The sequence below is a fragment of the Fusarium verticillioides genome, chromosome 8, assembly GCF_000149555.1.
Source record: "Fusarium verticillioides 7600 chromosome 8, whole genome shotgun sequence".
NCBI classification, from domain to species: domain Eukaryota; kingdom Fungi; phylum Ascomycota; class Sordariomycetes; order Hypocreales; family Nectriaceae; genus Fusarium; species Fusarium verticillioides.
The window spans coordinates 960,858-982,494 of record NC_031682.1 but is presented as its reverse complement, the minus strand read 5'-3'; the positions used below and the strand labels follow the sequence as shown (position 1 = coordinate 982,494).

The window sequence follows — 21,637 nt, the reverse complement described above, 5'->3', positions numbered from 1 at the left end:
CTGGCGTCTTGTGCTTATCCATCGGCTTATTTTTGATCTGTTTAGTTCACTATTTCACATACAATCAACACGCATTTATTATCACCATCGTCGATCATGCAAGTCTTTTGACATTCATGTTGCATTTGTTGGTTTCATCTCTTCTTCAGCCCTACAGAAATGAAAGCCACCTACCGCCCGCCCCTGTAAACGGCGCCCCATAAGCGCCCGGCAATCTCCACTTGTTCGGGAGCGAGAGGCGCTCTAGCAGCTGTTGCTCCCTCCCGTCGCATTCATCACGGACCGATACCCACCTCAGCCCTCGGTCGAGTGGTCTAGATCTGGCAATCACCGCCTCCATCTAACTGATTACGGAGACTGATCGATAGGCAAAGGGTTCTTTGTCAGTGGAGGCCTGAAGAGCAGCATGTTTTGCATCAAGCTAAGATAGCTACGTCAACAAGCATCTAACTATAGAAGACAGTTCCAACAAAGCTCAATCTTGGTTGACATGGGGTAGTTCACAATGAGTTGATCTGAGCCTCGTGATGGCGATATACGTCACTGCAGAGATATGTTATAAAATTGTAAAATTGCACTTAGAATTATGCAGCAAAACAATGGATTCTTATTACAGTCCCTCTTTGTTTTGCTACTGGTTGATGAGCTTGGGGAGTAGGAAGACATCTATACTTCCATACAACCCATAACTCATTACCAATCCGTGTAAGAACAAAATAAAATACAAAAGACACACTCGCGTTCGCCCCCAAATTGGGATCACGTATGCGCAACTCTTCTCGTAAAACCCATAAATACATGCAGTCGTAGACTTGGTGTTACACCCAAATGACTTCGTCGAGGTAGAGCCCAACAGACCTGCCCGATAAGTTACAGGTCGACAAAGCCATAGGAGCACTGAGATTCGGGCCCGAGGAGGGCATCCGGTTGCGTGCACATAGCCGAGGAATAGTCGTCGTCCTCATCTAGCATCTGAGAGTACATGCCAGATTCAACGGGAGTGCCTACGCTAATGCCAGAATCGTGCTGGTCTGGAGCTTTGTGATCTTCGCTAACCCCAACTGAATTTTCCATTGTGCTTTGGGGTGCATCAACATCCAGGCCTTCAGCGTGCATTTCTTGAATGGCTGCATCATTTTTAGTATATCTAAGCATCAACAGAGGCATAACAGAAGACTTACCGGAGGACGCTTGAAGGATGAAATCGAAAGCCACAGACTGCAGTTGCGCAGTGCTGTTGAGGTTGAGCTGGTACATGTCTGCAGCCTGGGGGAAAGATTTGACTGCAAATGCAGCACCTGCGGCCGCCTCAAACAAGCGGAGGTCAGGCTGGTTCCGGATGCTGATGGTCTTCCATCGGCCAAGATCTTCGTTGAACCTAAATACGGTCAGTAATGTACAAGGGCGAAAATCAAGGACTACTTACTTCTCTTCCAGCTCTTTGACTGGGCCTGGCACCTGATGGATCAAGCTATACGCTAACATGAGAGCCGGTAAGGCTGAGATGAGATCAACGCGTTGGTTGTTCATCCCGATAGACTGCAGGTACTGGAGGCCATTCCCTAGAACGACTCCTGGGTGCTGGCAACGTTCCTTAACTTCTTCGAGGCGATCCATTTCACGGTGCTTCAAACTACCTCTACAGCCACAGAATTTCTTCAGCCTCCGGCATACCAGTCTCAGCCGCCTCATAAAGTGCCGGGCTGAGCCATATCGGGACTTGTATGTCCCTGTGTACTCGAAAATCCTGTCTGTTGACTCTTGAGCGTTCGGGGAGACTCCAAGGTCATGAGACCCCGGCTGGGTGCACTGAATCAGTTGCTGGTAGTAGTCGCTGATCTCCCCAGGCGCATCAGAAAGTTCGTTCTGGATGAAATCGATGTTGTGGAGGATCCTGATATCTGGTGGTTGTAGGTAAGGGTTGATCAATTCCTGAAGATCCTGGAGGTTTTTTGTCTTCACGCTTTCCTTGAAGTTGGCTTCGAGTTCCTTCAAGTTATCTCTATCTCGTGCCGGTGCAATGGAGGCCAAATGGAAGAATTTTCGAACATTCTGCAATTTGGAATCCAAGTCCAGCAGGGGCATCTGTGGAAACAAGCTCACGCGGTTCGAGCCATCTGGAGACTCCTCCTGTGGAAGCTCGTGAATGAGGTACTGCTGAATGTCCATGATGTGCAAACGGAAGGACTAAGTGATGCTGATCTTGGTACAGGAGCAACTATAAAGTGCAGAAAGGAAGATGCTCTATGTTGGGTGATCTTAAGAATAATGTACAAGTCTGGCTGTACAAAAATTGGATAGAAAGAGTGGTGAGTTTTGAGGTTAGTGATGGGGAAAAGGGAATGGTATATATAAGAAATTAAGATTCTAAAAAGGTTGAAGTGAGCTCAAAATGACTGGTAGAAGTTTTTAGGCTTTATGAACGTTAATCTTAGGACATCCACTGAGGCGAGAGGAAAATGAAGGCATCATGAGTTTCCTGGCGTTCATCCCAAATATGTCCCCTAATCACTCAAGGTCCATGGGTCTGTTTAACACAATTCCAGTGCGCAGCAGCTTTAATCAGTATATTTTTTTCGAGGCCTATTATGTTGATATTCATGGCGTTGTATATTGTAATTGAGAATTGGGCTGCTTCAGCTGTAGTGTTGGTGTTAGGCATAAGCGTGAGAACTTTGAACGTGAAGTCTATTCCGGAGGTCTTTAAGTTCGTTAATTCTCTCAAAAATGAAAGTTAGAGGATCATAAGAAATACCTATCAAAAGTACATTCTTGACGATATCATCTCTATGTTTTAATTTGGTTGTTGGAGCTATTGGACGTCCTTCAGGTAACAAATAGGGCACTGCTGTTTGAGTCCGCGACCGAACCAATTAATAATAGGCTCACAGTTTGGTAGCCCATCTCGGGATACCACAGCAGGCTCTTTTATCATTCGGCGTTGCCACCATCCTCGTCTTGTCGGGAGATATCTACAGCAGTCCAGACACCAACTCCACGCCCGACTTGGTCGACCACGAGCGTCCCTTGGCCGAAACCTCCGGAGTAAATCACCCATGTTCAAACATGAGCATGAAGCTACAGTGCGTGAAGAGTCTGGCCTATTCCAAGTGGCCATGTGCGATTCACGGAGAGGTACAGAAAGGCTACACAGCCGTGAAGTTGCGAGTAAACTTTTGCAGGTCATCGCTAACATGATCTTGTCCACCTGCGGCGCTTGATCGAAGATCATGGTAAGAACTTCAGGCGGCAGTTTAAATAGTAGAGCTGAGTCTGAAATACTCTCTGTATTAATCTGAAAGAATGAGTTACTAGTACACAATGGTTGGTTGAGGCTTGTACATACTGTTGAAGGGACTTTGAATGGAGTTGTAGAGCGACAGGTCTTGGGAATTGATGCCCCAGGTCTACGTCTGAGCTGAACTGACATGGCTCAGGCTATTTGCAGGATATATTGATGCCATATAAAGTATGGAGGGAGCTGATAGGCATGAGTGCTTCACTTGTGAATGACGGGGAATTGGAACAACTTAATACTCCAACTGAGGTCATCGACTACCTCTTGAAATGCATGATGGCAGGACGTTCGGATGCAAAATCGCTTCCGTTGTCGCGTTGAAACACAAGTTTAGATGACCCAGTCATTTCAGCATTAATTGACTGGTCGAACTCTCTTATACTTAAGAACAAATCCTTCTTTATTAATTAATGGCATTGTCTAAGTAAATCGTGGGCTTGCTTGCACGCCAAAATCACCTGGGGAACACCTCGCGCGCTTCTGATTGGGCTACAGGTCCTTAATTGCCCGCTCCACCCCGCGACGCCAGACGCGTAAAGTCGCGTCTCCCTCCTATACCTTTTGCCAACCGATTCCACTCCTTGGGCAGTTTCCACTCCGTCGATACAGATACTCAACAAACAACGAAATCATGTTGCGGCAAGACTTTAACCGAATCGACCCCAAGAGGCGAAATGTCGTCGACCATCGCAAGAAGCAATTCGCTGCCCCTACATACAAAGATCTCGACTATCCTCATCGTCTCAACTTTTACACAGATCCTCCCACAGCGGATATCACCCTCGAGCAATTTGAACAATGGGCCATCGACCGACTACGAGGTAGGCTGCTGAAAATTGCAATAATGGGCGTATCTAATACTCGGTAGTTCTCGCTGAACTCGAAGCATGCTCGTTCCGCAACAAGACTCCTGCCGAGACTGCAACACACATGAAGCCCATACTCAAGAAGCACCTTCACCTCGAGGCCAACAGCTCAGGCTCCAAGAAGATATTCGAGCAACGCCAAAAAGACCACTACAGCCATTTTATCCTCCGACTTGCGTTCTCGTCTACTGAAGACCTGCGCCGTCGATTCACCCGTGTCGAGACGATGCTTTTCCGCCTGCGACTCAATGATGACGATCTCGCCGAGCGATCTGCCTTTGTCAAGACTCTTGGCCTAGACTGGTGCGAAGACGTAACAGATGAGGATAGGAGGAAGTATGCTGCGGAGCTGGCCGCCTTTGCTAGCAACCGAAAGGGCGAGAATGATGATGATACATGGTTCAAGGTAGACTGGGAACGAGTTCCCGAGCTCATTGAGAGCCGAAGAGTGTTCTTGAAGGCTGGAAAGGCGTTTGTGCCAGGCCGAGAACAGGCTGGCATGGTAGTCTCGGAGTTCAGCTCGCGACTGGAGCGACAACTTGAGGTACAGCATCTGAAAACTCTTTGCCAAGGTCTGAACTGACAGTGTCTAGTTGACTGCCCGTGCTCTTCCTCGACTTGACGAGGATGACCGACTCACACCCATCCTCAACCATCTTTCCAAGAACTTCATCACCCCCGACGCATCTTACATGTCCAGCACAGCCGCTGTGCCCGGTGCCGAGATCAGCGCTGCCAACATCGACAACTTGTCTCAACACTTCCCAGCCTGCATGTCCCACTTGCACCGCTCACTACGTCGAGATGCTCATCTCAAGCACTATGGTCGACTGCAGTACTCGCTCTTTCTCAAGGGTATTGGGCTCAACTTGGAGGAGTGTCTTGTATTCTGGAGAAAGAGCTTCCACAAGATCACAGATGACAAGTTCAACAAGGAGTACCGATATAACATTCGTCACGTTTATGGTGATGTAGGTGGTGATTCCAACCGAAGAGGAGGTGGTTATAGTCCATTCAGTTGTCAGAAGATCCTTACCGAGCATCCTCCTGGTCCTGGTGAGGCCCACGGATGCCCATACCGACACTTCAACATGGAGAACCTCTCAGCACTTGTCCAGGCTATGGGTGTTAATGATCGCTCTGTTCTCCAGGGCGTTAAAGAGGATAAAGACAAGCAAAAGTTCCATATGGCATGTAATCGGTAAGTCTATGCCCATGCCTTGAATGACATATATACTAATTGCGATCGCAGTGTATTTGAGCATCTGCACAAGCAAGAGATCAAGAAGGCCAAGGATGAGGGCGTCATGACACAACAACAGCTCGAGACCATTGTTCACCCCAACGAGTACTTCAAGCGCAGTTTCCTGCTGAAGAATCTCGGGAGGGAGACGGATGTGAGAATGGAGGGTTGATAGCTTCACGGTCGTTGGTTTACGGAAACATGATGTTCGGATATAATACGTTTGCATGTCTAACTTTGTAATTAAGGGATGTGGGGATTGGGTGTAAGGCGTTGGAATAGCCTTGGTGTGAGCATGCACGGAAGCACCTGGGTATGTAATCGAGAAGACAATCTCGGTAATCAGAAATCGAATATTCTTAGAAGCAGCATAGAAGCTCGCCCGTTGACCGCCGGGTGCACGCAACAGCCCTATAATGCTCAAAATAAGTCGAGCTACACATACGCCACAACCTCACCGTTTCGCTCATTGTAAGGGTTCTCTGATCTTCATGTACATCATCCTCACCTCAGTCTATTCCCGCTTGGTGACCGTTTCGCCAGAAGAACCCATGTCAAATACCGCAAAAGCAAACCGTTTAGCAGTTTTTACCCTCACAGGCGACGTCACGCACCCATGTCAGTGTTGTTTTTTATAGACCGCCCTGTTTTTGAGACTGCTCGATAACGTAACGTCGGTGTCGTGGTGGCCTGCACGATGAGGTCAGAGGACGGGATGACGAAAGGGGGGTGGGTCATATTAGAATGAGGGCATTCGCAGGGTCTTTGCGGGAAGATGCATGTTGTCGATGGTGTGTACGTGTTTGTGCAAGGGAATTGCACGGAAGGGAGAAAGAACCCCTTAAATCCATGCTCTTGATGTTCTGTTTCTAAATACGTGTTTCCTTTTACTATTTTTGAGTTTGGGATCTCGGGGGGCTTGAGCCTCAAATGGAGAATATCTGATCTGATCTTTTGTGATGATCGCCCGTGCGTTTAGCCCTCCACCAGAAAAACTTACACGAGATCCATTTCTTTTTTTTTGTTCTCTCCTCTTCCAACATTCAGGGCCATGACTTGAGCCCTTTTTCTCGGCGTTCTTTTTCATTTCGGTGTGGCTCCTGTCACTGTCACCGCCATGACCATGTTAATAAAGGGAGCAGAGAAAACCCTGGACGCATGAGAAAACGTCATCCCTTGCGGCATTCAATGTGAAGCTAACTCGCGTTGGAGTTGGCGCGCGGGGACCCTATGACATCTGGCTGCATAGCTCACGGGCGCAACCGTTTTCTGGTTAGACGGGTGAATGTGTACTGTATGGATGGACATGACCTGTCGGGGGGGTGTAAGACGGGTTAAAGAAAGAAAAAAGCGCTCATTTGCTGCACGGGAAGACTGAGAATCGAGGACGGTGATAACATCACGACACGACGTTGCTGTGTGCATGGGGGCTCGATAATTAGACGGTTAAATCGGCATTAAGACGGAACTGCTCATAGTCTAGGGAATCACTAAAAGTGTTATTTCCTTCGGACGGATCGGCCTCGGGATGTTTGTTGCCATAACCTTCAGATCCGTCGATGCCGCTTCTGCTCTAAACGGACGACATGCCGAGCGAAGGCCTTGAATCAAGTTCGGGGGGTCGGGTCCAGACCGGTGAGTGAAGTCTCACTATCTATCACGGATGAGAAGGACTCCGGCTTTGATTGTCTTGTAGCCTTGTCAGAATGATCAATTGTCTCTGCGTATTGCCTATCTTCTAAGACAAAGTGACATTCAGTGCATTCTACAGTACATACTGATCCAATGTAAGGCAAGACAAGGGGCTCATTTTTTGTCTCACGTCTCATGCCAAGGAAAAGGCCAACAACATGGCAGCCTCATAATTGCTGCATGTCAGCTTTTGGAGCGGGCGATACGATGGATAGACCAGCAGGCTGGGACATGTTTTTCACACTTCAACTTCCGTATGTCGTAAAATACATACCTACCTACCTACCTACCTACCCTGGCTTCACTGCAACCCCTGCGGGTCGATGAGATGCTATTTCGAGCTTGGTCAAGAACGGTACTGAAACCCTGGACTGCAAGTTGAGCAAGGAAACGCAAGGCACAAGAGCAGGAAATAAAGCTTGGCACGGGGACTTTGAAAAGGTGCTCTATCTTGGTGTTAGTGGAGCTGCGAGGTCCTGAATCGCAGAGGAATCAAGAAATGACCATTTCGAGCAATTCGTACTCCGTAGTCTCGGATTGTTAACCTTCCGGCATTTAGACCCGTTGAGCCACCGCCGCCATCTTATTTCCTTTATTTTTCGCTGCTGCTGCCTTGAAGCTTTGATGGAGCCGAGGATGGCGAGCGAGCGGGGAGTCGGGCAGTTCTTGACCAGAGTCTCGAGGAGTCTAGACCTGCATCTCCTCTATCTGAAGGATAACGGCAGATGCAGCTACGCAAGCCAATGTTACATTCCAATCCACTCCAGTCGACTACCGTAGCACTTTTGTAGACGCACGCATCTCCTCGACTGCCGCTCCAAAGTCAAATACCTACAAACTCCGTCTTGTTCCTATCAATCTGCTACTACAGGCGCGTTGTGCGGCAGGAGGACAAGTCGTACATTAGCTCGACTCGTCCATATGTGCTTTTTTTAGGCCACATGCATCCATCCTTCGTGTGGCTGGGATGTTCTGAAATGCCTATAACAGTTACGCTCGTGGCTTGCAAAGCTTGCAGAAGCGTGAAAACGGTGCTGGGTAACTTGCAGTTAGGCTATGAGCTATCATGGTACCTTTTACGGATAGCCCACGGCACTCATACTCAAGACTCCACTGTTTGCGTCTGAGGTGCCGCACGCGAACTGACATTGACTTTTGATGGTTGGCTGGGCAAACCTAAGCTGTGCAGTCGACAGCTGAAATCTCCAGCTACGATTTGTAGGGCAAGTGCCAGTGTGACTGGACTGATTGAGTTTCAAGTGTCATCGTCACACGGACATAGGTAGATATTACATAGAGTTTATGCAATGATCGCAAGCCAATCTGCATGTGAGTGCGGCACCACTGCACTATTGGATCGATTGGTCTTGGCCTTGTTTCTCAGGGCAGGCACTCATATCCATGTCATGTCACGTCGTCGTAATCTCGACACATCTCCGAGACGGCTCTAGACCGCGACGAGTGGGACAGTGGGAATAGCCTCACAGAGGAGTAGAGAAAAAAAAATGCAGATGCAGCTGCAGCTGCGGGTGCAAGATATTGAATGGAACTTGAAGACTCCACTAAATCTGCAGAAATAAGCAAGTAAACCGAAATAGTGGAGTTGCTCTGGGCTCTGTTAAAAACCCTAACCGAGGAGAATTGCCAAAGCCGGGATAAAACCTGGAGTGACAGGCGGAGAAGAGCAGAAGGGAAAGGACAGGTCTTAGAGTCTCAGATTAAAGTGAAAGTCAAAGAGAAGTGAGTCGAAGCGAGACCGCCATGTCTCCATTCCCAACTCCGCTCTCATTCCTATCGATGAAGCCAGACTCAGACTCAGACTCAGATCATGAGAACTCTCTCTCTCTCTGTCTCCATACGCATCTGAAGCCCCCGCTTGAAGAGAAATGATCACGGAAAAGTTGGGGAGCCAAGACGTCAGCGGCTGGTATGTGACCTTTTCGGCAGCCAACATTGAGTCTGCTGTTGAAATTCCTCTTGGGCAGTCTCTAATTGGTTCTGAGAGGGGGAGGGTAAAAATGGCAATCACCGTTTGAGAACGAAAGAGCCAATGGCAGTATTCCCGACCCTGGTCGGATGTACATAGATACGTGCTAGCAATGCCAGAGACGGCACGTAAAGTAGCGCCGAGGGCTGCTGTAGTAGCCTGTAGTTAGACGGACAGTGAGTGTTAGAGATCAGGCGTCAATGACCACCAACTACATGACCGACACGCAAGATACAGATGAGATTAGTGCGAGAGCACAATGCACGAGACACAATAACATGGTAAAACACGATATGATATGGCAATTTTTGATAAATTGTTTGAACCAGTATATAGACAAAATAGCCTGCCCGGGAGGCTAAATCCGTGCCAGGCACCAGGCCGTGGACTTGCGTGTATCCACCACGATGAATAGAAGCGAACAATAGCATCCAAATAACCCCAAAAAAAAATATCCAAAGCGCCCGGCGGCAGTAAACAGGGTATCCGTGGGTATACAAGAAGAAGAAGAAGAAGAAGAAGAAGAAGAAGAAGAAGAAAATCCGATAGTGTGACAGTGTTATATATCCCATCCTAAAGAAAACTCCAAACATCCAAGGTCGTCAAATAGGTACACAAAAAAATGGTGGTCATGAAAATTGACAAGACAGCGCCTCAAGTGGTATCCATCTCACATGAGGCAGTGAATGCAGTCTTTATCTTTTGGAGGGGTTGATCACTCGCAGGCTGGGCTGGGCTGAGCTGGGCTGAGCTGAGCCTGACAGGTGCTGATCCGGAAGCTGACGGGTACCCATACATTGATGACGGACATGCCGCACCCAATCACTCGAATGTCCTGAACCTCAAAAAAAGGATGGGAATTGGTTCCTGAGATTTGTAGGTGCTAAGAGGGTGGGTTTTGCTGGTGTCGTTGGGTTTTTGCTTCGGTTGTTGTTAAGAGGGTGCCAATTTAGGTCGTCCTCGCATGTTGATGTTGATGGTCAACTATGCTTTGTGGCGATATATGGCTTTGCTCTTGGTGTTGATTGGGTATGCCAAATGCAAGAAATGGCTGGCTGACCCTAATGGCGGAAGGGGGATGTATTCATGCGGCACACTGGGGGTTAAGAGCCGAATATCATGTTTCCTTTGCGCCGAAAAGGTGGTTGTTGTGTGTTGGCTGGCTGGCTGGTTGGTTGGCTGGAAGAATCATTGAATGCTTTGGGGATTAACCGTTCATGTCGCAATGTGATTTGTTTCCCTCCACCGAGAAAGAAGAAGAAAAAGCTGAAAGTAATTCCGTGTGTTACTCGTGTTCAGGCCTTTAGTAGTTGTGTGTTGGTTGATTCATTTATTTGTAGCCGACCATCTTTGCGCAGCGTTCGCAGTAGTAGAGGTTGTGTGCGATGCGAACCATTCCCATGGTGCTGACGTCGTCGGTGGAAGTAGCCTCTACTGAGCGAGCGCATCGCATGCAGCGAAGAACCTCGACAGAGGCGATAGGGAGGGCGATTGAGTCCATGCTGTATCTGTGTCCTGAGCTGGAAGAGTCTGAGTCGGAGCCTGAAGAAGGTGTTGATGATGTTGAGCTGGTTGATCCAAAGTGGTGGCTTGAAGGTCTGGCAGACATGATGATGGAGACGAGGTTGGAGAGGGCAGACAGGGCGGGTTATAATATAGATAATTTCTGAGGGTGATGTACCGCAAGGGGCAGGCAGGCAGGCAGGGCAAGGAATAAGAAGAAGAAAAAGAAGCTAAAGCCTTTTTTTTTGTTTGTTTCAAGTGGATGGGGATGTGCTGGCGCCTTGGTAATGTAATTGCTTTGCTGCTTTGTGCTGGCTCTTGCTTGAATGCTTCGCCCTCAAGGGGACTGTGCTGGTTAAGAAGGATTGAAGAGCGACCAGGGGCCTAGCCTCTTGAACTCTGGAGCCTTGAAAACAAGCCCGTCCGGGGGAGGGGGGTGTGTCTTGTGTTTTGTCTTGACCTGTCTGAGCCTGAACGGGACTGGGCACTGGGGACCAGGGAGGGCGAGCAACGCTGCTCACGCCACGTCGTATACGTAGACGACGGACAGACAGACAGATACGGTAGATACGGTACGGGCGGACGGTACAGTTTCGAACTGTAGCACAGGTGGCTGAGGCTTAGTCTGGTCGATTGCAGCTGGACACCCCTTGTGTGTTTATTTGAGTGCACAATCAATCAATCGCTATCACTGAAGAGAGCCTAGAATGTACTAGGCTATTGTATGTATCGTATAGAGTTGAGTCGAGTCGAGTCGAGTCGAGTCGTATCGTGAAATTCGTTTCATAAAAGGGATGTAGGTTCTGGATCCAAGGCGTTGTTCTGGGGGGTGAGCAGGCCTTTTTATCAAAATGGCTTTTATTCTTTTTCTTGAACCTGCTAGCAATTGGATGCAACACACACACACACACACATATAGATACGCGCACTCAGAGAGAAACAGGGCAGTCTCAGTATGTATGTGTGGTTTTTTGGGGGCTACGTAAGTTTCGTCCCCTTGGTCTCCTTTAGCTGTGCTGCTGCGGATCGACGATTTAACTGCTTGTCCACGGAGGTGTCTTGCAAGACGGCGTGGTGCGGAGTAAAGATCGGCAGCAGGTCGAAGAGAAACAGCAACAAGACATTGTGCCAAGCCCAAGAACGAGCAAAACGGAGCGTCCCAAGTTGTAGCACACGCCCCTCTTCAAGGCACCAGCTTTCAGTTCAGTTCAATTCAATTTGAGTCCTGGGAAAAGATACATGCATACTTTGCATCTGCGGCATATGCCAGCACCAGACAAAGCTGAGCTGTTATCTAAGACTGCTCTCGGTGAGGGATAATTGTCTCAGCAACCATACACAAACTCTCGAGCTGTTGAGTCTTGGCTTGAAACTTGGCGTTGAATCAACAGAGCAAGCTCAGGTTCAGTCAAAAACGGAGGAGGCAGAGGGAGTGAGAGGAGGGGCGTGGCTTGGCTCGAACCCAATACCAGAACAGGCCTGGCCCATGCAACGTCAGGTCTTGGGTCCTGAGTCCTGACCAGGCGAAACCCGTCCATCTCCATCTTGTCCGTTTAGTTTACATTTTACCCCTGTCGATTCATCTGAGATGCTCCGTTTTCTGTTTTGTGTTGGGCTTATGCGATCTATCGGGGCTTACGGGATCATCACTAAATCTCGAGACTTTTTGTTTTGGCCTGTGATGATTGACCTGGCGGGTCAGGTTATGCTGGTGAGGCATCACGCTGTGTCTAATTGATTAACCGACTCTACGGAACTGTCCAGAAATATTCTGTTATTATCCCCTGCAGCGCCCGTGATTTAACCTCACGCCCAAGTTCGTCCCGTTGTGAGGCTGGCTGATGTCTCGGATATGCCTGTATGTACTGTACCGTCCGTACTTCTTACAGAACTGTATGTAATATTGTCACGGCACGGGAGGAACCAGCTCATAACTGCTTACGACGACAACGGGGCACAGCTTCAGAGACAAAAAGGTACAGCGCAATGTATTCATGCATTGTTTGCTTTTTGGCAGCAATCTATGTATCTACCGCCTTGTTTAACCCAGGCACGAAAAAAGGAACAAAAATGCAAATGCAGATAAAGCTTGTTGCATTATTATGTAGATGTCTTGTTGTCAATCGTTGCTCTGGGCTCCCGTAACCGGGTCTTCCTTGCACAATGGGAACTTCCTGCAAATTAGATTGCAGAGTCTCGTGTTGATGAAGCTTCTAGCTTCAGGGCCCAAAAGTCTGTGCAAAAAGACCCTGTGCCTGTGCTGTATCACTCTAGCTTTTCACCTCCTGTAGCTTGGACCAAGATGAGTTGTCCAGTGTTGCTCTGGCAAGATGAGTCAAATGTACGGTATGTAGACGTAGACGGTAGTGAGACAATTCAAATGGTCCGCCTCATGAAATTGAGTTCACCGTTAAAATAACCCCGGATCGGCCAGCTCAGCCCAGCAAGGAAGGGCACGAAGCCACAGGGATCAATTAGGTAGGTAAATAAATAAAAAAGGACATATCGAGCTGACTGCGTGCGCCCGTCTTCCGCGGGTGCCTGCTGCAACTGATTGTCCAAGTGACGGGCTTTTCGGCTTGTACGGCATGCGTATGCCATGGTGATTGATAATGGATGGCGGCGCTTGAACCGCGCCGAAAGGCCGCGCAATTGATACAATAAGCATACATTGCATCTGTCACATTTAAACCATGGCGTTCGCGCCGGGCGGCATGTACATTACAGCACGGAGTAGATGTGATGCAGTATTTAACCCTTGTTGTGCGGCCAACAGCATATGAAGGGCGGCTCTTTGGATGGAGTCTTGAATGCTAGGGCGGGTTTCACGCATATCGCGGGATCCGATGGGGGAGAGAGTTTGTTTCTGTTCTCCATCCGCTGTCAACGCATGAATAACTTTGAGAGACACAAATCGGCATCGTTTCTCAACACATGAAAGAGTCGCTATTGGGCGCCCGCCAAGCTTCGATTGTGACAGGATTGTAATTTGCAAAGTTTTGTCCTCGTATGGAAAGGCGCTATTGGATTGCTGTCACTTACAAGCCTCAATCCTGATGCAACGTAGACAACCCAGCCCAGCCCAGCCCAGCCCATCATCACAGAACAGAACAACAGAGCCGCCCGCGACTACGGGCACCACCACGATCTAAGCACCGGGGTGATCCAATATCCACAGGGAGGAAGATGAGCAGAATGCTACATACATACAGCGCAGCACACCGCGTACCCGGGGATTCGGGTCGTTCAGTTTTTCAGGGCTGCAACGCTGGTCTTACGGGCGGGCTCCAGTATTTTGAGGTCGAGCTTGAATGAATGATACTCCGTACAGAAGAGATGATGGACCCCTAATTCTTTTTGAGGGCTGACTCTGACCGAGAGCGAGAGCGAGAACCCTGTCCTTGCATGATGAGCCTGAACCGTTGGATTGGGCTCTGAGCTAGCGTTTAGTGTACCCAGAAATAGAGCATTGTTGGAATGCGTAAATTGGCGTGTTGGGCTTGACAGTGAAAAGTCCGCTGCAGAAAGTACAATGCTGTAGAGTTGAGTTTCATGGTGTTTATGACCGCTGCTTCTTTGCTGTCTTTTGGCAGTGGATCGTGTTGGGATCCATGAATTTTGTATTGCTATTTCGGGTGCATCTTCCCGCCCTTTGGTTTCTTTACAGGGCCCCTTGCCGTGACTCACAGGGACCTTGTGAAGCTTTGTTGTTAACATGCAACTGAGCGAGGTGAAGGGAGTGGTTAACGAGATATCACAGTAAGCGGTAAACGGAGTTAGCGAACGGAGATCTTGGCAGGGCCTTCCGTTCCGGCGTTTGGAGTCAGCCTCCAAAACAGTCGTAGCGCCATCGGCCACTCCTTTGATGACACAGCCAATTTCCGATCTTCAGGGCACAGAGACGAGAACCTTGGTCGGGCCATTAGAACAGGATCGAAGGACATGAAAGCTTCGGTTTTTTACTGTCTTGTTCTGTGCCTCCTGTCCCATGACCCAGATCCCACTAGTCGGAGATGATTCCGTTCCAATGGCGATACAATCTCGTCGATTCGCTTCACGGGTGTGGGTAGAGTCCAGAGCATTCTAACGAGATATCTGAATGTTCTGGACGGGAATAAAGACAGATGACTGGCTCTGGAACTGTCTGTCACTCTCCTGATACATACATGTGTCTTTTTGTTGAGCATGAAAAAGAAAGACATGGCATTGCATGGACACATTGCATTGCAACGGACAGCCTTGAGCATCTCGATGTCGTCCGTTACGGCTTCATTGGATTGGTCCTCAAAGTCGCAACGTGCTTTGCCAAGACCTTGAAACAGAGTGTAAAGCACCATTCACGTTCACGCTATCACACCGGCCGAGTCGTGCCAGTCACATCCGGCACGGCACTCGAGACAGGCAAAAGAACCCCCATGACTCCGAGGGCCATCGGCATCGTACTGTAGCTTACAATCGACATCGTGAGCTTCCTTCACAAGCACCGGAGCTTCTCCGTCAACCTTGTTCTTGTCAAGGCTGCCTGCATGACCCCGTTGGCGATGGCAATACCCTGCATCTCATCATGATCCCTAAAAGCGAAATTGATGACAGGGTTTGAGTTACTCCCGATCGCAGTAAATAATCGTCGTCTAGCCAGCAGTTCCGAACATCGAGAACTTGCCTTATAGTAGTGTGTGATGGAGCAGTCAATAGCCGTCTGGATGATGCAATCTCCATCGCACGCGCGTAATTCATCCCTCGAAACATGACACAAAGGAAGCGCTTATCGCAAAACTGACGTCGACAGTTACGCAGCACCCACGTGCGATTGATACCCTCTCGATGCCCGGAACCAGACTTACTCATCGGATCAGCGAGTGAAACTGGAGACGTAGTTTGATTGATCGTCGGATTGCCGGGACTGGGCTTGGGCGGGAACGCTTATCAGAACCCGCGATCGTCTATCATTTTTCTAATTTTTTGCCTTTCGATGGTCCCGATGAGAAGGAAGATAGATATGTGGGGTTTTAGACTAACGTGCGTAGTAGGTAGGGGGGATCTTGATTGATTCATCGAAAGATTATCAGCCAAGTCAGCTCAGGTGTGGGATGAGAATCTGTTTGATCTTCGTTACAGAGGAATTAATCATCGAGATGTGTTTTGAGTAGACTGGTTGAGTCGTGTCGAGTCGTAGATAAAGGCACACTGCACTTGTCTCATCGCGATCGATCAGCAATACGAGTGAGTGGTGTCGCTCCGTTCAGCCCTTTGGAGAGACCGTTTTAAACTGGATTGATGGGTCAGTCTAGAGTTTGAGATAGACAGAGCCATCGACATCGTCCAGACACAAAACGGCGGCCATTCAGTGGTGGTTTTGAGCAAATGCCCATGGCCATGCCACCCACAATTCCCATAACCCGATCACCAATTGCCCATGGCGCTACACACAACAGGCACCCCCTCAGGCCGCATTATCATCGAATGGAAACTCTCTCAGCTTAGTTAGTGTATGTACAGTACAGTAGTGAGTAGATGGGAAATGTTCCTGGGAGCTAACGTTAGGTAAGACCCTTTGTTGTAGATCGATCTGGAACACGCTCTGAAAACCCGCCCTCATCAAGTGATGGAGCCACATCGAGATGGCGACGCCACCGGCCGAGATGCTCTACCAAACCTTCGATGGGCGTCCGTTTTCGTTATAAACAGTCAGAGAGTCCTCCCGTCCGGAGCTGCTCCTGGGAACCAATGGCCTCTCTCTCTGCACAGATATCGAGATGCTTGCTTTTTCCCACATGGGCATATCCATATTCAAATCACAATTCTCCATCTCACAGATTTACGATGGAGGAATGGAAATGTATGTAGCCTCGCCTCATCAATGCTGCAAGGGGATCGAGACGGAGATACTCTAAATCGGGGATATGGATGACCCTTTTCTTAATTCCCACCCCGTGCACAGCACGCCCTTTCCCCTCTGCTCCGTTTTCTCATTTTGCCTATACTACAGTGGGATAGAACCTTGCGCGTATCTATTTTATCTGATGCGATAATGGCATCCGATGCATGCGATACGATGCGATGCGATGCCGCGGCAATTCTACCGTATGCTCCCATGGAGCCCGATGCATGGCGCTCTAATTAATCAAGCTCCCCGACGGATGCGACGGATCAGTCGTCAGTGTCTTCTTTGTCAGACGATCACGAATTGCTTGGCAAGCCGTGTCATGTCTAGAATCACTAACTGTCTCTAGCACTGGTCTTGAGGTTATTGCTGACTGATGGTTCCTTTTCCGCTTGAATTGCTATTTCCGTCAAAAAAGAGGAAATAATGCCGCTCGCCATTTTAAAGTGAGAGTCAGACTGTTAGACTCATGGCTCTGGAGTCTAGAACACTGGCTTGGCAGGGTCCCCTAATTCTTCAGTGCTTCACCCATTTCCTCACTGGCTGGCGTTTTGAACTGGTGGGCCCCAAAAGGTCCCTGAAAGCTGAAGTTTGATGAATGATCGACCCGCTTGGACATCCAATCCATTTCGATGCTGATGAGCAACGTGTGTTTTGCATATCATTAAATTACAAAGCCAACCATTCTAAGCAGTAGACCTGTCACAGCCACCATGTTCTGACGAAGCCTTTTTTTCTTCTATCAAACCCCCGCAAGCGCTGACAAGAGCAGGACAGTGTTGCATTGCAGGACTGCAGTCCCATGCGGCCTAGAATTCGTCTTGGCGGGCTTCTGCTGGCAACCGTATTCCAGAATACGCCATCTTGCAGAGCTTGGATCTCAAAATGGACTTTTGAGCCACGGGCCCGGTGATCCCAGGGCTGAACAATTATGGAGCGGTGAATCCCTTTCTTTTTCTGGTCCTCTTACAAATTAAGGTCCTTTTGAAAGGGTCCGTCCGGTCTTGCTTATCACACGAGGGAGGCTCTAGATCTGGGCCATAAGCTCGGCCAACACGGACTATGACTGATCTGTTTCGGCCTGACTCTGGAAAAAACGTCCGTGGTCTGGGTTCCTTGATGTGGCAATAGGTGCCTGTGCTTGATGCATTGTAACTGAGCGCCATGCAGCTGATTGCTTTCGACCACATTGCATCCGGGTACTGTACTCACGGAAGGCATCGATGTTTTGAGTAGGCGAGTGTTTCCGCGTGATCAGCCCTCAGGCACTTGGTCAGTTATTTTATCAGTTATTCCATTTGACTCTTTTCTATCAGATCATGATGTAGCTCGGGCATGCCGATACCGATGCGGATCAGGCAGGGCTTGGCTCTATTGATTTTCAGGGCAGAGTCGCAGAGTGTAAGTAAACAAAGACATTTGAATCGGTACGTTTACTGTAGTCTCAGCGTCTCTAAACCGTGCTGCTATTCTTGTCTGGCTATTGACAAAAAGTGTTATTATTCTGGCCAGTTGATAGACTCAATACTACACTACGCCTCCGGAAAAGGCCGTTATCGATCTCCCGGCACTCATACAACGTTGCTTCAATTAAGCCCTTTTCCGCTCCTGCCGGGCTCCGAGCGTTCCTGGCTAATTCGAGAGCATGCCCATCGGACCATCAATACAAGTACGATACCCCGGCGAGCACTATGCCATTTCTCTACCTCGGGGTCTCTCAATCGCCCTTTTCCGTTGCGCCTTGTCGTAGAACCAATAGTGAAGCGCAGTGGCACAGGAAACCTTCGCACAGCCAGCCGTGCAGTCCTATTGGAGGGCTTGGTTCTCAGAAGCGTGGGAAAACTCGTCGGGAATACCCAAGATCAGCACAACGACGTTCTAGACCCTTTGGACCCATGGGTTGCGTGTCCTCGTGCCCTGAGCCACAGTTCTTGGCTTCGTAGGGTTTGCTCCGTTGGTCTAGAACGTGTTACGAGTGCTACTGTGGCGCCCTCATTTTGCGGATGCGACGGGAGGGATTAACTCAACTTATAGCATAACGGTTTTGTTGTGAAGCCCGAGAGATCAGAATGACACGATAATGACAGGGGAGGGGAGGGACCAGCTTGTGAATGCGTTGCCATGCCGTGCCATGCCATGCGACGCGGGCGGTTAAAACGGTGTTTGTGATTGAGGTCACGCGAGGCTTGGCGCGAGTTAATTTTTGTGTCTTGGGCGTTTAAGGCTGCGAAGAAATGACTGATTGCTCAATCTTGTGACCTTGAATCGTCCAGGATGCAGAGTATGTGTTTCGAGAGATGCTGTCGTGGCTGGGTTGGTTGTACTCATGCAGGGTCTTTTGTCTCACACCCTTATTCATGCTCTGATGTCGATGACTAGAGTTTGTTAGGACTTTGGTGTCTCGGTTTGACCAACGGCGTAGTTGGTTACTGGCATCGGGTTTGGTGTTGGGTCTTGTCTGCGAGTATCAGGCAGTCAAGGGCATGTATGACATGACCATTGATGAGACCATGCCATATAATAGTTCCGTAAGATACGGTGCCAAACGCAGCAGCGCGACGTGAACAGATGTTGTTTACATTTATAATTCACATCTGTAGGACTTGTAAGTCAAGTTGCAGGCGGCTATCACTCGCTAGCTGCCGAGCGAGCGTCGATCATCTTCGTCTGGGGCAAGTCTGGCGAGTTTACCCTACGGCATTTCTCTGGTACGTACCAGGGGCAAACTTGGAAGCTCTTTGTTCCTAGAAACCTGTTTTATTGAATGTGTTTTACATATACGTTGCTGCTGCCTGTAGTTTACTCATCTATGTTTGCCGTTATATAGGACTGCTTGTCCCAGCGTTTCACTGTCGGGTGCTGAAGCGGCTGAAAGGGCTGCCAAGATGCACCAATCTCAATAGTTGGTTGGCTGCTCTCCCGCAGCTGCCTGACGCATTACGTGGGGATGCATACAACCTCACCACCTCAATACCGCAACTCAGTCACAATTGTCGACAGTAAAACATCATCAGAATGAGTAAAGAAATGGATCTCATTGATACCATGTCCATGGCTTCCACTGTCGATGGCCAAGGTACGCCTACACACACAACAACAACCGAACACTGCAGAGATTACACCGAATCTGTTCCCTACCCCGAAGCAATCTTCATCATCCGCCATCGCGACTCAGGCAAAGTCATCACCATCGTCAACGGGGACCTCCGACTTTGTGAGGGCTTCAACCCGAGAGGAGGCTTTCACTGGGAGTGTATCGAACGAGATAGATGGCTGGGCTTCCGAAACTGTGTTTCTGGGACTATCATCGGCCACAACGACAGGAAGAAATTCATCGCGCGAGTCAATCACCACCAGTCGCATGAGTATTTCACACTCCGGCCGAGTCCGCAGGGTGGCTATGAGCTCTTGATGAGACATGGCCAAGAGCTGTGGAGTGTGGCTGTTGGAGATGATGGAAGTGAGTTGGTTGAAGTGAAGGGTGAAGAGGCTTGATGATGTTTATATTAGGATCTGGGAGACTCTTTTCATCTTATTATGGTACAGTGCCTCTGAGCACCGACACATAGCCGCGAATAGAGATATCTGGAAATGCTTCCCAAGAGCTTCTACACGTTCCCCTTCAGTGTTACAAGTGGTGATGATCTGCGTCTTTCCCCTCAGGTTCTCTTTAACAACCCCATTCACAAGCATTCTCTTTCCGTAAATCTCCATCTCCCCTTCGAATTTCGCTTCAACCTCCACAGGCTGAAGCAGAAACTTGATAGTCAACACGTTGCGTCGCTGATGGCTATCCGCGTGAGTATTAATCCACCATTTTACAACATCCCAGTCCAAAGCGAAGAACTCGATGCTAGGAAACGAGTAGAAAGAGTTCCACTCTTTGTCTTCGCCGTTTCGATACTGATAGATCCAGAGTTTAGTCTCTTCTGCCTTGTGGACTTGATGAAAGATCTAATCTCTCTTGAGTCGGATTTGTTGGGTTCTAAGGTTCTTGTGTACTAAACCGTCCATGAGTGGTATTGGCATTGTGGTACTATCGCCTCTGAATGCTGTATCGGAATGATATTTGCTGCTATCCGGGAAAGTGATGATATTCACGATATGGTTCCTTAATGTCTAGTTAGTGCTTGATTTATGTTGCTAGAATATTCGTATGTATAAAAAGAATATGAGCTTATTTGTATAGTGATAGCCCTGATTCCAGTCCCTCTATGTGTAGATTTGACTTCCTTGTATAATCATAATAACTGAGATATAGTAGGCTACTTACTAGCCTGGCCTGGATAGTCCCCTCTTGGAACACCCTCAAGTCTCCCTCGAGTAAAACCACCCCGTCCCCGTCTATCAGCCACCATCTTTCGAAAAAGATGTTGAGGGCCGAGGTCGATGCTATGAGTGGTATTATAGTGCAGAGATAGGTTTTCATACGGGAATGTGGCGAGCGAGTGAGTGTGCAAGGCTTTCAAGAGCATCAAAGAAGGCCGAATGTCTTTTCGCAACGATTTAGGGAGATCGATGTGATCGAAGAACTGTGAAAGTTTCTCTTGACTATATGCGGAAGCCATTTTGAGACAATGTAGTTTGGTAGAGACTGGCTATTCAAGATGACCTAATGTTTCTTTTAAAGCTAAGTTGGCGATGAGTCATTTCTGGTCCGACTCGATGTCGTGCTTCTGCAACATCAGACGCTTGCCAGGATGTCTTGGAAACCTAATTGGCTGCAAAGCCTTATCAAAATATTGAAGCTTCCTGGAAAACCGATACTGAATACTTTCCATGAGTGAAACAATTCGAGCTGGCCGAGCTCCGTCCCAAGTCCCTCAACCTCTCGGCCAGTCCTAGGTGCATTAAGGAAGGTGTTTATTTCTCTTGCACGCCTCCTGTTTCTTAGGGTATTCTCTATTTATGAGAGAATAATTGGTGAAAATAATGACCGATCTATCACTGGCACTGTAACTTGAACTTCCTGTTCTAAAGTAGATCTTTCCTAAATTCTATGATTCTGAAATCGAAGTACGAGTTATAGATACTTAAGGAAAGGTATATGGGTTCCCATAATTCTTAAATACTTTATTACTTAATTGCACTTGATATAGTGTCTTAGTGAATATTTAGAGAGCTAACTCATATAGTAATTGTTTCTAACCTATTGCTACACATC

General features: G+C 48.5%; 9 protein-coding genes across 10 annotated transcripts; 3 read left to right on the top strand and 6 right to left on the bottom strand.

Moving 5' to 3' along the window:
- Nucleotides 1–870: 870 nt before the first annotated feature.
- Nucleotides 871–2,169, bottom strand: FVEG_07420 (hypothetical protein; the record flags this gene model as incomplete). The annotated part of the gene is made up of 3 exons (XM_018896073.1): nt 871–1,127; nt 1,182–1,378; nt 1,427–2,169. 3 exons carry the CDS (start codon nt 2,167–2,169, stop codon nt 871–873), a joined length of 1,197 nt encoding a protein of 398 aa, XP_018753462.1.
- A 1,695-nt stretch (nt 2,170–3,864) lies between these two features.
- Nucleotides 3,865–5,854, top strand: FVEG_07421 (DNA primase large subunit). 2 transcript variants are annotated; one of them, XM_018896074.1, is made up of 4 exons: nt 3,865–4,119; nt 4,167–4,708; nt 4,758–5,365; nt 5,417–5,854. In XM_018896074.1, exons 1-4 carry the CDS (start codon nt 3,930–3,932, stop codon nt 5,577–5,579), a joined length of 1,503 nt encoding a protein of 500 aa, XP_018753463.1. In that variant the 5' UTR covers nt 3,865–3,929; the 3' UTR covers nt 5,580–5,854. The 2 variants fall into 2 exon arrangements, with proteins under 2 accessions (XP_018753463.1, XP_018753464.1); XM_018896075.1 differs by having other exon boundaries at nt 3,865–4,708.
- A 3,511-nt stretch (nt 5,855–9,365) lies between these two features.
- On the bottom strand, nt 9,366–11,638 carry FVEG_07422 (hypothetical protein). The gene has a single exon (XM_018896076.1). It carries the CDS (start codon nt 10,693–10,695, stop codon nt 10,417–10,419), a length of 279 nt encoding a protein of 92 aa, XP_018753465.1. The 5' UTR covers nt 10,696–11,638; the 3' UTR covers nt 9,366–10,416.
- Nucleotides 11,639–13,275: 1,637 nt separating this feature from the next.
- Nucleotides 13,276–13,685, bottom strand: FVEG_07423 (hypothetical protein; the record flags this gene model as incomplete). The annotated part of the gene is made up of 2 exons (XM_018896077.1): nt 13,276–13,554; nt 13,632–13,685. The coding sequence occupies 2 exons, from the start codon at nt 13,683–13,685 to the stop codon at nt 13,276–13,278; spliced, it is 333 nt and encodes a 110-aa protein (XP_018753466.1).
- Nucleotides 13,686–13,835: 150 nt separating this feature from the next.
- On the bottom strand, nt 13,836–14,306 carry FVEG_16096 (hypothetical protein; the record flags this gene model as incomplete). Its single annotated transcript, XM_018905338.1, has 1 exon — nt 13,836–14,306. The coding sequence occupies one exon, from the start codon at nt 14,304–14,306 to the stop codon at nt 13,836–13,838; it is 471 nt and encodes a 156-aa protein (XP_018753467.1).
- A 284-nt stretch (nt 14,307–14,590) lies between these two features.
- On the top strand, nt 14,591–15,740 carry FVEG_16097 (hypothetical protein). The gene is made up of 2 exons (XM_018905339.1): nt 14,591–15,317; nt 15,379–15,740. Exon 1 carries the CDS (start codon nt 14,714–14,716, stop codon nt 15,035–15,037), a length of 324 nt encoding a protein of 107 aa, XP_018753468.1. The 5' UTR covers nt 14,591–14,713; the 3' UTR covers nt 15,038–15,317; nt 15,379–15,740.
- On the bottom strand, nt 14,827–15,517 carry FVEG_16098 (hypothetical protein). The gene has a single exon (XM_018905340.1). The coding sequence runs from the start codon at nt 15,435–15,437 to the stop codon at nt 15,102–15,104; it is 336 nt and encodes a 111-aa protein (XP_018753469.1). The 5' UTR covers nt 15,438–15,517; the 3' UTR covers nt 14,827–15,101.
- A 2,266-nt stretch (nt 15,741–18,006) lies between the features above and the next one.
- FVEG_07424 (hypothetical protein) lies at nt 18,007–20,674 on the top strand. The gene is made up of 2 exons (XM_018896078.1): nt 18,007–19,181; nt 19,301–20,674. Exon 2 carries the CDS (start codon nt 19,489–19,491, stop codon nt 19,966–19,968), a length of 480 nt encoding a protein of 159 aa, XP_018753470.1. The 5' UTR covers nt 18,007–19,181; nt 19,301–19,488; the 3' UTR covers nt 19,969–20,674.
- On the bottom strand, nt 20,292–21,041 carry FVEG_07425 (hypothetical protein; the record flags this gene model as incomplete). The annotated part of the gene is made up of 2 exons (XM_018896079.1): nt 20,292–20,458; nt 20,747–21,041. 2 exons carry the CDS (start codon nt 21,039–21,041, stop codon nt 20,292–20,294), a joined length of 462 nt encoding a protein of 153 aa, XP_018753471.1.
- Between the last annotated feature and the right edge of the window lie 596 nt (nt 21,042–21,637).

What these genes read in the sequence shown, in the direction of transcription:
- FVEG_07424 (XM_018896078.1), top strand. Translation starts at nt 19,489, where the DNA reads ATGAGTAAAGAAATGGATCTCATTGATACCATGTCCATGGCTTCCACT.
- FVEG_16098 (XM_018905340.1), bottom strand. Translation starts at nt 15,437, where the DNA reads ATGAGTAAGTCTGGTTCCGGGCATCGAGAGGGTATCAATCGCACGTGG.
- FVEG_16097 (XM_018905339.1), top strand. Translation starts at nt 14,714, where the DNA reads ATGACTGGCTCTGGAACTGTCTGTCACTCTCCTGATACATACATGTGT.
- FVEG_07422 (XM_018896076.1), bottom strand. Translation starts at nt 10,695, where the DNA reads ATGTCTGCCAGACCTTCAAGCCACCACTTTGGATCAACCAGCTCAACA.
- FVEG_07421 (XM_018896074.1), top strand. Translation starts at nt 3,930, where the DNA reads ATGTTGCGGCAAGACTTTAACCGAATCGACCCCAAGAGGCGAAATGTC. An exon ending in GGCCATCGACCGACTACGAG is followed by an intron (nt 4,120 to 4,166) that starts GTAGGCTGCTGA and finishes AATACTCGGTAG; the next exon opens with TTCTCGCTGAACTCGAAGCA. An exon ending in GACTGGAGCGACAACTTGAG is followed by an intron (nt 4,709 to 4,757) that starts GTACAGCATCTG and finishes GACAGTGTCTAG; the next exon opens with TTGACTGCCCGTGCTCTTCC.